The sequence below is a fragment of the Leguminivora glycinivorella genome, chromosome 26, assembly GCF_023078275.1.
Source record: "Leguminivora glycinivorella isolate SPB_JAAS2020 chromosome 26, LegGlyc_1.1, whole genome shotgun sequence".
In the NCBI taxonomy this organism is placed as follows: Eukaryota; Metazoa; Arthropoda; class Insecta; order Lepidoptera; family Tortricidae; genus Leguminivora; species Leguminivora glycinivorella.
In genome coordinates, this window is record NC_062996.1 from 9,813,433 (window position 1) to 9,828,621 (window position 15,189).

Below are 15,189 nucleotides of genomic sequence, written 5' to 3' on the forward strand. Positions count from 1 at the left end.
GTCTATTCTATTCCATAATTCTGTCTATAATTTTTATCTAGGGCGTCAACACTTGAATCCCTAATAAATATTTCATTCTTAATTCACTATTTTAATCTATGCCATTTTTGTTTTTCAACAGCAAAAGGTATTTGGTATGTTAATTAAGTTAGGTGATTCACCTCCTAATCCTACTATACCTACCGCAGCACCTACTATACCTACTAAAGTACCTACTACTTCCCCTACTATGCCTACTATACTTACAGTCACTGAAACTACGCCTACCACAACAAAAAAGAAATTTGTGGGTTACGAATAGGTAGTTAAATCTATGAAATATTAATAATATATACATAAAGTCTTGGCAAAGAGTACCATTTTGTACCTTTTGGCGTAGAAACTCTAGGTCCATGGAGTCCCACCGCAAACAAATTTTTGACAGAAATCGCGAAGCGTCTGGTTCATGCGTGGTTCCCTGGAGCCTAGGTAGGCCATAGAAATAAACCACGTGACCCCCCTGGGCACGAAGCTGGATCCGCGTTTGGTCTGGTTGAGGTAACTGGTGACAGAAGAGCTGGCGACTTCCTCGCACAACGTAATCTGTATTGCGATACAGCGAGAAAATGTCGCCAGTATCCGTGGTACAATACCTCAAGGGCCTATTTTAGACACACGCTAGATTTTAAGTTTAGTCTTAGTTTTTTATATAATATCAATGTTCATCTATATAAACTATCTATCTGTTAATAAGTTTTGTTTTTCAACAGCAAAAGGTATTTGTATGGTAATTAAGTCAGCTAGTCTCACAACACGCATTAGATAATTATTAATTATATAATTTGAACTTAAACTAAGCGGTTTTCGTGATCGCCAGTATTATGTATAGGTAATTATCATAATATATGTATTGTATCCATGAACTGTAGTATTCGTGATTTATAAACTGAAATAGATGAATGATTGATGGTTTGTAAATTGAGATTGGCTAATTTTACACTGAAGCCATAAATAAGTAATGTGGGACAACTTAAAAATAAGTAAAGCACAGAGGAAAAAACCACACCGTTGTTTACCACATATATAAAAGTCCTTACACGGATTCGAATCGAAAAACCACTACTTTAAACGGAAGAACCTAACCGTTTACATAAGACCAGCCTTCCAAATTCATCAATGAAATGATTTTAACAGTTTAAACTTTTGTTCCAGGCATTATCGAGTTTCAAAAATGCAGCGCAGAATCAACAGAAGACTGGAGAAGTCAAGGCTTCTACCGACCACGACGAAACTATCCTAGTCAGAGTCAAAATGATAACCCATTCAACTCAGCAACAGGCCTTGGCAACATTAGGCCCGAAGCAAGAAGTTTTGCCCAGAACTCTGTAAATCAATTTGGAAACACACAGAATGGAAGACAATTTTTTGGAATTAATGCTCAACAAACATTCGGAAGACAAGCGTCAAAATTTTTAGACTTTCCATCGGATTCTAGTCAAAATCAAGGGAATTTTGGCAGTTACCAAAATACTAAGCTACCTAGTAACAATCTAAATACTCAAAGTCAAAACTCATTTGGATTTAACAGTCAAAGTTTGTTTAGATCAGTTCAAAATGGGCAAAATGCTTTTGGATCCAGAGGGCAGAATTCCTTCAGTCTCAGTCAGAATTTACAAGCACCAATCAATGGCCAGAATTCATTAAGATCAAGTTTCAACGGTCAACCTGCATTTGGAAATAATTCTCCAAAACCTTTTGACAGCTTTAGCCAAAACACTCAGTCGTTTGGAAACTTTGGACAGAAAATCCAGCCTTTTAATAATGTCCAAAACCAAAATGCATTTTCCAATTTTGGTACCAACTTTGCAAGTCAGAACTATCAGGGTTCTGGCTACCTCCCACCAAAACCATACAAAGGACCGGAATATTTGCCACCAGACGAATCAAAGACGACCACTAAACGGCCGTTCTTTACCACTACAACAACGAGAAGACCATTCTTTACCACAAGTACAACTCGAAGACCATTTTCTACTACTACTAAAAGACCATTTTTCACCACAACCACTAGGCGTTCATTCTTTACAACTACAACTAAAAGACCATTCTTCACCACTACCAAGCGACCAGTATACACAACTACACCAGAAAATCGAGAAATATTCCCAGATAAGTTAACAACACGTCCAACCGGTGCAGTTGCTCCAGCAATGGCTATGATAGTACCACCAGAGCCAGACGATGATGGTGATGAAATTGTACCTGATTTTAGAACTACAACAAAACGACCAGTGCCTGATAGGGTAACGAAACGTCCAACCGGTGCTGTTGCTCCAGCAATGGCTATGATAGTACCACCAGAGCCAGACGATGATGGTGATGAAATTGTACCTGACTTTAGAACTACAACTAAACAACCTCCAACCCCAGTAACTGCAGTCGCTCCAGCAATGGCGATGATAGTACCACCGGAACCGGAAGATGATCCTACAACTATATCGACAACAATATTAGTAACTACCCCCACAACAACTAAAGTAACTACTCCAACAACCGTTACAACACCAACACCTAGCACTACACCCTCCACAACAATTACGGTTGTAACTATTCCATCAACAACAGTATCGACTACTTTAAGTACTCCATCTACAACATTAACAACTCCTGATTTGAACCGTAATCAAGAAGAAGAAACGATCCCAACTACAAAAAGCACAACTACTGTTACAACTACGACAACAACAAAACCTGTTGTAGAAGCAACTACCCCAACAACAACAAGACTTGTAGAAGAAACTACCCCAACAACAACAACAAAGAAACTTGTAGAAAAAACTACAACAACAACAGTTATCCCAGTTACAAAAGCTATAACAACAACAACAACAACAACGAAAAAACCTTTTATAGGTATCGGATACTTACCGCCAGAGGGGATACCTGCACATTATCCTGTCGCTGGGGGCGATAATGTACCAGAGGAGCCTAAATGTGATCCATCAGATCCACGAACGTGGCCCACGTTACACGAACAGCTACGCTATGGTGAACTGCCATGTGCGCCAGACGCTACAACAAAACCGTCACTACCGCCGTCACCGGCAAGAGCCGACAAAGTCCCTGAAGAGCCGGCATGTGATCCTTTAGATCCTAGTACTTGGCCTTCGGAGGTCGACCAACGAGAATTTGGCGAGCAACCATGTGCTATAAGCACCTCAGTAACCAAGCTACCCACACCAGCACCGGCAAGAGCTGATAAAGTCCCTGAAGAGCCTGCATGTGATCCTTTAGATCCTAGTACTTGGCCTTCGGAGGTCGACCAACGAGAATTTGGAGAGCAACCTTGTGCTATAAGTACCTCAGTAACTAAGCTACCCACACCAGCACCGGCAAGAGCTGATAAAGTCCCTGAAGAGCCTGCATGTGATCCTTTAGATCCTAGTACTTGGCCTTCGGAGGTCGACCAACGAGAATTTGGAGAGAAACCTTGTGCACCTGTTCCTACTCCTAGTATAGCTACTACACCTCCTACGATACCTACTACTATACCAACTACAGCTCCTACAACCCCTCCTACTGTACCTACTACACCTCCTACTGTGCCTACTACACCTCCTACTGTACCTACTACACCTACTGAGCCTACTACACCTCCTACTGTACCTACTACACCTCCTACTGTACCTACTACACCTCCTACTGTACCTACTACACCTCCTACTGAGCCTACTACAACTCCTACCGTACCTACAACCCCTCCTACTGTACCTACTACACCTCCTACTGTACCTACTACACCTCCTACTGTGCCTACTACACCTCCTACTATACCTACTACACCTACTACTGTACCTACTACACCTTCTACTGAGCCTACTACCCCTCCTACAATAAAACCACACATAGACGACAGATATGTACATATCCCAACAGTAGAAACAGTGCCTCCTGAACCAAACTGTGATCCACTAGACCCTACCACATGGCCTACAGACTTCGACCAAAAAAACTTCGGGGAGACACCATGTGTTAATGTTACAACAACTGTCAAGCCACCATTCGTCGGTCTGACATATCTACCGCCAGATGACTGTGTAGTCAAAAAGAGGAAACGGAGATCCTCGGAATTGACGCTAAGGTTTGTCATGATAATGCACTACTTTAGCACAGTATAATAAAGAGTACTATCGTACAGTATGGCCACTCCCGCTCCCCGCTGAAAGTACTGCCCACCCCCTCTCGGTTACCTCACAGTTACCGCCTGTCAAAAACGCGAACAGTCGACCTCTCATATCTCACTCATACAAGCATGGTACGCGTTCACCTACACGAGCTTAGAATGTGTGCTAGGAACGAGCCTCTTTCATATATTTAATCGCCAGTGTCCTAGATGTGACTTTAGTACGCCATTCGATTTTTAACCTGATTTTTAGGTCGGCAATAGACAGTCTTAAAATTCATAATCTGAAAAATCTGCACGGAGTTCCGTACAACTTTGCAACTGTCCACACACATTCCTATTATGAATTAATACCTACAAATCTTCTTTTTCAGATTATGAATTTTAAGACTGTCTGTTGCCGGCCTTAGACAATTCAACGGCTTCATTGCCACCAACGCATATACGCGTTTTTGTTACTTTCACCCAGTACCTTCAACGCACAGACGCGTTCATAGCATAGTATTTAGTGAGTTTCATCCAGTGCCTTCGACGCATATATGAGTTCTGCATTTTGAAGTGTTCCTTCATGAACAAAAGAGGAAAGTAACAAAAGTGTATGGAAATTCTGGGACCTTCGTCTCCTATTGAGATATAAAGCGCACTGATTCTGAGTAGAATTGGCCTAAGATTCCCAAAAAAATAAAAAAACTCTAGTAATAAACTGAAATTTTGATAATTACATAAATAAATCATTTTTCATTTTGACGACTGGTCTGGCGTAGCGCGTAGTGACTCTGCCTGCTACGTCGCGGGGTCTGGTTCGAATCCCGGTAAGGGCATATATTTGTGCGATGAGCACAGATATTTGTTCCTGAGTCATGGATGTTTTCTATGTACGTATGTATTTATCTATATAAGTAAGTATATCGTCGCCTAGCTCCCATAGTAGGTACAAACTTGCTTAGTTTGGGGTTAGGTTGATCTGTGTAAGGTGTCCCACAATATTTTTTATTTTATTTTCAAGGTTAGGAGATGTGAAAGGAACGCCAAGGCCTGTGTGGTACGTGGGCATTTATAGGAAGATCACTGATCCTTATTTCCCTATTTGTGGAGGGTCGATCGTGAAAGAAGATGTTGTTATATCAGGTCAGTATTACACGTTTTGAATGTCTACTATTTCTTTTAAATTTACATTATACCGTAATTTGGGGTGAGTTGGGTCAAAACTGACTTACAAATCTCTATAACATTTTTAATTTTTAAACCCCGACACAAAAACGACGGGGTGTTATAAGTTTGACGTGTCTGTTTGTCTGTCTGTCTGTTTGCGTGTGTGTCTGTCTGTGGCATCGTAGCTCCCGAACGGGTGAACCGATTTAGATTTAGTTTTTTTTGTCTGAAAGCTGAGTTAGTCGGGAGTGTTTTTAGCCATGTTTCATGAAAATCGGTCTACTATGTCGCGGTCGGGGGGTTTTTCAAAATTTTAATTACATGTGCAAATTAAGTCGTGTGTTCCGGACGTTCGTATGTCAGTTTTATTTTGAGTAGCTCCATTCCATGAATTTCATGATAAACGGGGAATTTCACCTCACCCCGTAATCCCTCGTAATGGTCCCTCAAAATCCATCGTAGGTGAGATGGGATTTCATACAAATATGGTTTTGGAAGATTGTTTGATCGACTTAATATTATTATTAATGTTACTCTAGCTCTATTTTAAATTGGTATACTTTATATTCCATATCACCCCCATTTGGCCCTACTCTCCCTATTACCCAACTCCCCCCGAGAACCCTACTCACCCCAAATTAAATACGGTATATGACATTTAGACAATAAAAGTTCAAAGAAATATTTTGAAATAGGTACCTATGTACAAATATGAGAACTTAGAAGATTCTTTTAAATTTCCAGCTGCTCACTGCTTCTGGGACGACGTGAATGGGTTACAACCAGCCCAGCAGTTCGCGGTCGCCGCCAGTAAGATCTACAAACCCTGGAATGATCCTATGGATAAGAAGGCACAGAAATCAGATGTGAGTCTTTTCCTCCTTAAATTTGACGCCAGGGTCTGGTCTCGACGGTGGTGACCCTGCGTAAGACGAGGTCCTGGGTTCGAATCCCGGTAAGGGCATTTATAGCACAGTTATGTTCTTGAGTCATGGCTGTTTTTCCTCCTTGAATTTGGATGGTCTGGCCTAGTCGGTAGTGACCCTGCCTATAGCGAGGTCCTGGGTTTGAATCCCGGTAAGGGCATTTATTTGTGTGATGAGTACAGGTTTGTTCTTGAGTCATTGGATGTTTTCTATGTAGATAGATAGATAGATAGATAGAATACTCTTTATTGGCACACCTCAGCAAAAGATACAGTGGAGACAAAACAAATGATTATAAATAGAGGCAGACAACAGGCGGTCTTATCGCTAAAGAGCGATCTCTACCAGACAACCTTTGGGTAGCGGAAATAAAAAACATAATCAAAAAGAGTAGGTGCTTCGAAATAAAAAATCATAATTATTCTAATGTCCAACACACAAATTGAATAAACATACACATATAAGAGAATATAAATAGACTTACATAAACATACTTAAATAGTAATATACAACAAGCCAGATATATAGTATCAAACCAAAAATATACAGCAATCATACCAACCACAGAGTAAAATAAAAATAGCAATACGATCACTAAGGGAGAGATAGATAATGTAATGTTCTTTAAGCATTTTTTTAAAAACAGAAAGATGTGTATGTATATAAGTATTTCTATATTATAAACTGAAATAGATAGCATACACTAAAGAAAAAGCGATGAAGCCCAATGGTGACGAAGCCGGGAACCGAACCCGGGTCTCCAGCTATCGCGGCTGACGTGCTGTTACACGAGAGAAGTTTCGACGACTACATACCACAGCAGTCGGGGCGTGGTTATAGCACGTCAGCCGCGATATCTGAAGACCCGGGTTCAATTCCCGGCTGCGCCACCAGTGGGCTTCATTGCTATGCTTAAGCAGCGACGTTGAGCAAAGTTCTTCTTAAAATTTAAAGTAGAAGAAAGGGCTGCAACAATCGTGCGTGCTTAGATCTGCAGTCGGAAAGCCTTATTCGCTTTCGCGAAACAGTGACGTACAATAAGATTTGGATTAGGTTTCAACATTAAATGAATAAACTTAGAACTATTTACCTGCATAAGAGGCAGCCCAACACAAACACACTGTTTTTACAATAGCAGTATTTTACAAGTTTTAAATACAATTAAATAAATAGCACTTGAAATGTATATTAGCCTTCCCCGGCAGATAAAATTTTGTGCAAAAAAACAAAACACGCGCGATATGGCCGTACTTTTTCTTCTTAGCGGCCAGTGCGCGCGGCGGCTGCAGCATGCAGGTTTGCCATGTTACAAAGAGTCGTGTAATGTATTGGACCCCATTCATTTCGAACATCCGAACAGACTATCTCCTTATCTCTGAAGGCTAGGCGCCTTTGACAAACTCTATGGGCAACCATTGTGTCACAGTATAAAGCAGTAATAACTCTTCTAACAAACTTCACTCCGCGCGGTGTGTCGAAAACTACTCTCCATATGCACCGAATACATGCGAAACTGGTAAGTATTGGGCTGGACAGTCGGGGCCGCGTTCGCGCGCTGTGTTGACGTGTTGAGTTCGGGAAAAAATGACGTCAGCACCGAAGACATATTTTCGTTACTGTAGTGTTTATGGGTGTATGGAGAAAATGCGGAAATGTCAGAATGTTCTTTAGAATTCCTAGACACCCAGAAAAGTAAGTGGTTGTTATATTTTTGCAGTGTTAGGTACATTATTGCTTACGTAAATGGCGTAAAAGTGTGATTTAAAACTAGAATGACACATTAAAATCAATAAGGATTTATCTGTAACGACATTTAGGTAGATGCTGCGATCTATCTAGCTCGAAAGTTTGGTACCTACTTAAATATTGTGCAAACATCTATTCAAACATTTTATGTAAATACGATTTCGTCAGTATTTAAGAAACAAACACGTACTTGAATCTTTATTAGATAAAAAGGTAAAAAGAGCGTTGGTACTAGCATAGCGCCATACACAGTTACTACGAGTAGGACAGTAGCACAGGTACAACCCTGCGTGACCTTGCGCAGTAGTAACGACCGCGTCGCCGCTGCCGGAGATTAAGACGCTACGATACCCCTCATTTCTCCATACAAACGCTCTCGCCTGTTTCCTCTCTGGTTTTTGAAGCTAGATCAATGGTTTTTTCAACACAGACTTTTATTATCAATATCTGTGTCGGACCGTTTTGCTTTTTTTGATATTTTTGTTTTAAAAGGAATTAGAGCCTCTCAAAGTTGGCAAAAACGGCTTAATTGAATTTGCCAGAAAGAAAGGCGTGGTATTCAAAACTGAGATCAATTATCCAAAAAAACGAAACGGTCCGACACAGATAATTTCCTTGTCATTCTGATTTCCAAATTTCGTAACGATTGGTTAAGTTTTGGGGGAGGAAACAGTCGAGAGCGGAACCTCGATTTTTGCAGTTTTTACGCGGGATTTCGCGCCTGAGCTGCAGTTGTCCCTATCGCACCAAATTTAGGGGCGGGGCTAAGTTTTTATATACGTACACTGAAATAAAGTGATGGGAAATACTCGACATCTAATGTCGATAATCTAGTGGTGTGAAAAGTTATCGATATACTACGTCGAAATATCGACATACCATGTTTGACGAACTTTTTAGTTAGAAATACGTACTATTATATGTTCATATTTAAAATTGGTGGTCCAAAAAGACCAGTCTGCTCCGAGACCACGGGGACAATGCCGTCCTTGAAACGTCGGAGGTTAGTGTTTAAAACATAGTAAATACGCGATTAAGTCCCGTTTGCAATTTTAAATAATCAATGTAAAAATCGTGAAAGTTTGAATCTGTATTATATATTCTGTGGAAATACTAAGTCCATATTTTATAAGTATAGGTACGTAACAATTGCATACAGGTATATTATACATGCATTTTTATTTTATACATAGTTTATTTTATACATGCATAACTTTTCTCGTCATTGGTTTACTAGTAACAATTATAAAGTTATGCTGTATTTTACGATAGATTCCACGAATATTAGGCAACTATTTGGTATTCGGTCTTTTCAGCCATTTTGCCGAAAATTTGGTATTCGGTCATCATTGTTTATTTATTACTATTCTGCCGAACACCAATTAGGTAAGTAGTTATATTAGTCATATTATATGTACTTATTTACACACAATAAAAACAGACATAATATTAATAATTTAAGTCATGTTTTAAAATATTTAAAAAAACGATGGGCCTTATTTAGTTATACATAGTTTGTTCAGGTTGGTCAGGTTGGTACCAGTACCTGCCCTTAATAAGGCCCAGTGCTTATATTTCTTCTAAGTTTTATCAATCATGCCGTTTTTTATATTTTCTTCGCAGACATAGAATCAAAAAATGCCCTAAATAGTTACTTCTCTAAATAAGGCCCATCGCTCGCTTCTTAAGTTTTATAACTTTGTGTAAACACTGTGTTCATGAATTCAATCATCAATTTTTGTGATAAGTATTTATACTACGGTCTGTCGTCTAAAACACATTTATTCAGGACTATGCATTTAGGATATGGTACTCTAAATTAGAGGGGTTCAAGTCTTAACAAGCAGTGCGTCAAGGTCAATGTGGTCAAGATAGGCAGACTCTATTTCATATTAAGTTTAAAGGGACAAAATTAGGTACTTAATTAAAGTAGTGTGCGGTAGCCTGCTGTCCTACGGGGCAATAAATTGTGTGTCGGGTGTCCATGGGTGGCGGTGATCGCTTACCATCAGGCGACCTGTCTGCTCGTTTGCCTCCTATCCCATAAAAAAAAATGTATTGTGTTTATGTGTATTGTGTATCATAAGTACTGGGCGTTTGCGGGGTCGCCTTCCACACTGAGGCCACCACTCAAATACTGGCGCTGTTGATAGCTCATCTTTGAAGATTATATCCGATCCATCTCTATTTCCGCAGCGCTACTTCTTGGGTATCGAAGGTTGTGAACATGTGGACACATGGGCGGCATGGGCCTTATTTCATACCTGCATCAAATAAGACCCATAGTTTTTCTGTTTAATAATACTTATTTTTTACTTTTTTACTTACTGCACGAAATTTTTGAACCATTTACACTTATCAAGTTATAAAATGTAAATAACATTTCGAAACTTAATAGCCGGGCCTTGTTTGCATTGACATTACATATGCCCTTAGTAGGTAGATAAAATGAGTATTACCAACGTTTTAATTCTGCGGTAACAAAAATGCTTTGCCGAAAAGTATAAATAAGATCTAAATAATAAAAGTATATAAAGTATCTATACGTTTAAATAGCCTAGGTTTAAATTTAGCTGGCAAATTAGTTAAGCATTTTTATGGTTGGTATGCATGTTGGTAACCACGAAAAAATGCACATTTTATTACATTATGATTATGGTAAGTAATTAAATAATTAAATAAATATTGGGAACACCTTACACAGATCAACTTAGCCCCAAACTAAGCAAAGCTTGTACTATGGGTGCTAGGCGACGCTATAGCGCAGGACACCATCGCGAGCGCAGACTTCTGGCCGAAAGGTGTGGTTTTTTCGGCGATTCCGGGGCAACTTGCCGAATCCTACACCGGGGCAAACGACGCAACGGAGCCACGCTGTTACGTCATTGCCCAAATAAATTGTTTAGTTTTAAACTTTATTGTTTGTTTTTTTTTTTTTTTCATGTTCTTATTGTTTTTTTTTCTTTTTTGTTATCTAAGTTTCGTGACGCATTGGTTTTACTGTAATGTCATGTAAACATGTTTTTACTAATAAATAAATAAATAATACATACTTAAATAGATAACATACATACATACAATCATGCCTGTATCCCATAAAGGGGTAGGCAGAACACATGAAACTACTAAAGCTTCAGTGCCACTCTTGGCAAATAAGGGGTTGAAAGAAAACGAAACTGTGACATTGCAGTGACAGGTTGCCAGCCTCTCGCCTACGCCACAATTTAACCCATATCCCATAGATAAATACAAAACCATACTTAAATAGATAAATACATACTTATATACATAGAAAACATCCATGACTCAGGAACAAATATCTGTGCTTATCACACAAATAAATACCCTTACTGGGATTCGACGAACACGAACGACGACGGGAACCGAAGACAACATTAAAATTAGGTAGTAAATTAAAGTACTTTGAAGTAACCTGCTGTCCTACGGGATAAATATTATAATATATATAGGTAGGTATCCATATATTTTTATTCTTTTCCTTCCGGCGACCGTCCTTTGTCACCCATGTTTCACAACTAAAGAGTAAGACGAAATTGACGAGTGAAGATGATCTGACTAAAACAATTACTTTTCATATTATTAATGTTTACCTAATGGTAAACCTAATGGTGGTGTGTAATCACACAGAGCACAATCTCATCGGTAAATATTATCAATTTTACTTTATTTCGACGTGCGTTTATCATAGCGCTCTTGAATAATACGATTTTGTAAATAAATTATCTCCTAGATACATACTATCAATTGTGTCGCTTAGTTTCAAACTTGGGTACTTAAATCCATTCTGCTTTAAGATTGAATATATAAAAAATATATATTAACCTTGTAGCAGAATGGATTTATCCAGGTTTGAAGTTAAGCGACACAATTACGCTTAATTCGGTATGTAAGAAATAACTTATTTTTTGTTAAGTTACTGATGGGCCTTATTTCATACATGCAGCAATTTGGGAAAAGTGCACGTAGTTAATGCACAATTGCACATGGACCCAATTTTTTGACCCATTTACACTTATCTAATTATAAAATGTACATAACATTTCGAGACTTTTAACCGGGCCTTATTTGTATGTAGATTACAGATGCCCTTAGTTGGTAGATGAAGTGAGTGTTATATACGTTTTAATTCTATGGTAACAGAAATGCTGATATGTAAGTATAAATAAGTTTTAAATAATAAAAATATCAAAAGTATCTATACGTTTAGGTACCGATACCTAGGTTTAAATTTAGCTGGCAAATTAGTTAAGCATTTTTATGGTTGGTCTTGTTCTGTGCTAATGCTAAGCCTTGTATTTCTAATGCTAGGTAGGTAATATGTATACACAACCCTAAAAAATTAGAAATATAAGATGCATATGTAGCTTTCCATCTGAAAAAGGTCCTTATGCTTCATATGCAATAAGATTTTGTTTGGCAGATTTTTTGTTAGAATTCTGCTAAAAAGTTCTAATTACCTTGGAACATAATCCGGTGTCTGGTAAGTATAATAGGTACCAAATTGTTACCTAGTTAAATTTTCCTACGCTGTCACTTCTGTCAAACATGTGCAAAAAAAAATAAGATTTACATACATTTTTGGTAGGTAGATACTGTCAACCAATTATGTAGAATCCTAGGCCACTCTAGAACCCTGTCGTATTGACACCGTCCTTTATTTGCTACAGAAGTCAATTTTACTTTTACTGTGAAAGGGTCTAGATTGGCCTATGACCTAATAGGATTCAGATTAATTGGTTGATTGTACGTACCTACTCCTATAATATGGCTTCTCTTTGAAATCGAAAATGTTTTAGCTTTTTACATACCGAATAACTTTATTTCGCTAACAATGTGACTGTCTTAAAAGAAATCATCTTTTAAGATAATCACATTATGTATAAGATAAGGAATTGTTTCTACCATTCCTTAAAACATTACAAATTTGCATTTTAGTCAAATCAGTACACTTAATATCTTCACGGAGTCCAAAACATTACGCATCAGAAGTCCGAAACTAGACAAATATAGAGAGCGCTTGAGCGCGAGTAAGTACTTGTGCCGGCGGTGGACGCGGGTGTGTGCGTGCGCCACGCGCACGCACACAGGGCCTCTCTGTGGGTTCCACCCCCGTCAGCGCGACGGCGATAAAGACCTAAAAATCTCAAATTTGAATTCGTGCTTCGGTATCGTATCCTCTTAACTACTGATTTATCCTTATACTGTGATTGTGTGCATGCACCTCCTGATATGAATGTGCGTTCCCATTAAGGGTCCACGTTAGAATTTGGAGCTTTTGAATGTGTCGGTCTTTAGTAAAAGTTCTCAAACGATTGTAAATTCAACCAATAATTTGTAAAAGTAGGCACTCAAAAGTTACACTCGGTTAAAGGTGGACCCTCAGTCGTGCATGTCAGCACGGGAAGCATGGTCGCGCGATAGACGATAAAATAGCAGGCCGTCCCTATCGCACTTATAAATAGTGCGCCTGATATTTTATCGTCTATCGCGCGACCATGCTTCCCGTGCAGGCCCCGTAGCCGAATGGCATTTCTCCGACGCCAAACGAAAGCGATACGCCGCTGGCTCTGTCGCGCCAATACGCAAGCGCGATAGAGATAGATATCTACTAGCGCTTCGTTTCGTGAGCGTTTCGTGAGCGATTGTGCCATTCGGCTAGCCACCCAGGTGTCCATATTTCGTATTGAGTTAGAAGAAAGGAGTCACAATTAATGAAATTAGTTTTACAAATATTTTACTAAGAGCAATCATTTACAGAAGTAGTAAATTTGAAGTGGATTATGAAATATGGATACCTGACATGCACGACTGAGGGTCCTCCTTTAACCGAATGTAACTTTTGAGTGCCTACTTTTACAAATTATTGGTTGAATTTACAATCGTTTGAGAACTTTTACTAAAGTCTGGCACATTCAAAAGCTCGAAATTCCAACGTGGACCCTCAATGGGAACGCACATTATCAATCCTTTAAACTTGTCCTATCAGGTCCTGGACATAAAGATTCCCCCTCGCTTCCTTGGTGTGAAGACCAGCTTCCAAGAAGACATCGCCATCTTGAAACTGGCAACACCCTTCAAGTATACGCGAGGAGTTCGACCGATTTGCGTGGACTTTGATGACGAGTTTGACAGGCAGCAGATGAAAGCTGGTCATCAAGGCACGGTAAGTACTTGGACACAGCAAAATTCTAGAGGTATGATTGTGAATTTGTTACTAACAGAACAGTGCTAACATATCGTCACTACTTTGAAAAAATCTCGTATCTCACGCTGCTCCTCAAAGTTAAAACGCAGTAAGTCTATATGCATTCCATACATACTTACTACAATTTTCTTTTCATTGACAGACGACGATACAAGTTTTTTTTAAAGTAGTGACGATATGCCCCATAGTTAGATTATGTGGTAGTATGATGATAACCTAACCACAACATTTTTTTTTAAACCCCCTACCACGACATAGTGGACCGATTTTCTTGAAACATGGCTAAGAACACTCCCGACTAACTCAGCTTTCAAATAAAATAAAAACCGGCCAAGAGCGTGTCGGGCCACGCTCAGTGTAGGGTTCCGTAGTTTTCCGTATTTTTCTCAAAATCTACTGAACCTATCAAGTTCAAAACAATTTTCCTAGAAATTCTTTATAAAGTTCTACATTTGTGATTTTTTTCATATTTTTTAAACATATGGTTCAAAAGTTAGAGGGGGGGGACGCACTTTTTTTTCCTTTAGGAGCGATTATTTCCGAAAATATTAATATTATCAAAAAACGATCTTAGGAAACCCTTATTCATTTTTAAATACCTATCCAACAATATATCACACGTTGGGGTTAGAATGAAAAAAAATATCAGCCCCCACTTTACATGTAGGGGGGGGTACCCTAATAAAACATTTTTTTCCATTTTTTATTTTTGCACTTTGTTGGCGTGATTGATATACATATTGGTACCAAATTTCAGCTTTCTAGTGCTAACGGTTACTGAGATTATCCGCGGACGGACGGACGGACGGACGGACGGACGGACGGACGGACGGACGGACGGACAGACGGACAGACAGACATGGCGAAACTATAAGGGTTCCTAGTTGACTACGGAACCCTAAAAAACTAAATCTAAATCGGTTCATCCGTTCGGGAGCTACGATGCCACAGACAGACACACACAGACAGACAGATAC

At 39.1% G+C, this 15,189-nt stretch overlaps 1 protein-coding gene across 4 annotated transcripts; it reads left to right on the forward strand.

Moving 5' to 3' along the window:
- Positions 1-2,189: 2,189 nt before the first annotated feature.
- LOC125239939 (mucin-2-like) lies at positions 2,190-14,253 on the forward strand. 4 transcript variants are annotated; one of them, XM_048147718.1, is made up of 5 exons: positions 2,190-3,296; positions 3,441-4,120; positions 5,169-5,290; positions 6,059-6,180; positions 13,994-14,253. In XM_048147718.1, exons 1-5 carry the CDS (start codon positions 2,190-2,192, stop codon positions 14,237-14,239), a joined length of 2,277 nt encoding a protein of 758 aa, XP_048003675.1. In that variant the 3' UTR covers positions 14,240-14,253. The 4 variants fall into 4 exon arrangements, with proteins under 4 accessions (XP_048003675.1, XP_048003674.1, XP_048003673.1 ...); XM_048147717.1 differs by having other exon boundaries at positions 2,190-3,098; positions 3,243-4,120; XM_048147716.1 differs by having other exon boundaries at positions 2,190-2,754; positions 2,785-4,120.
- The last annotated feature ends 936 nt before the right edge of the window (positions 14,254-15,189 follow it).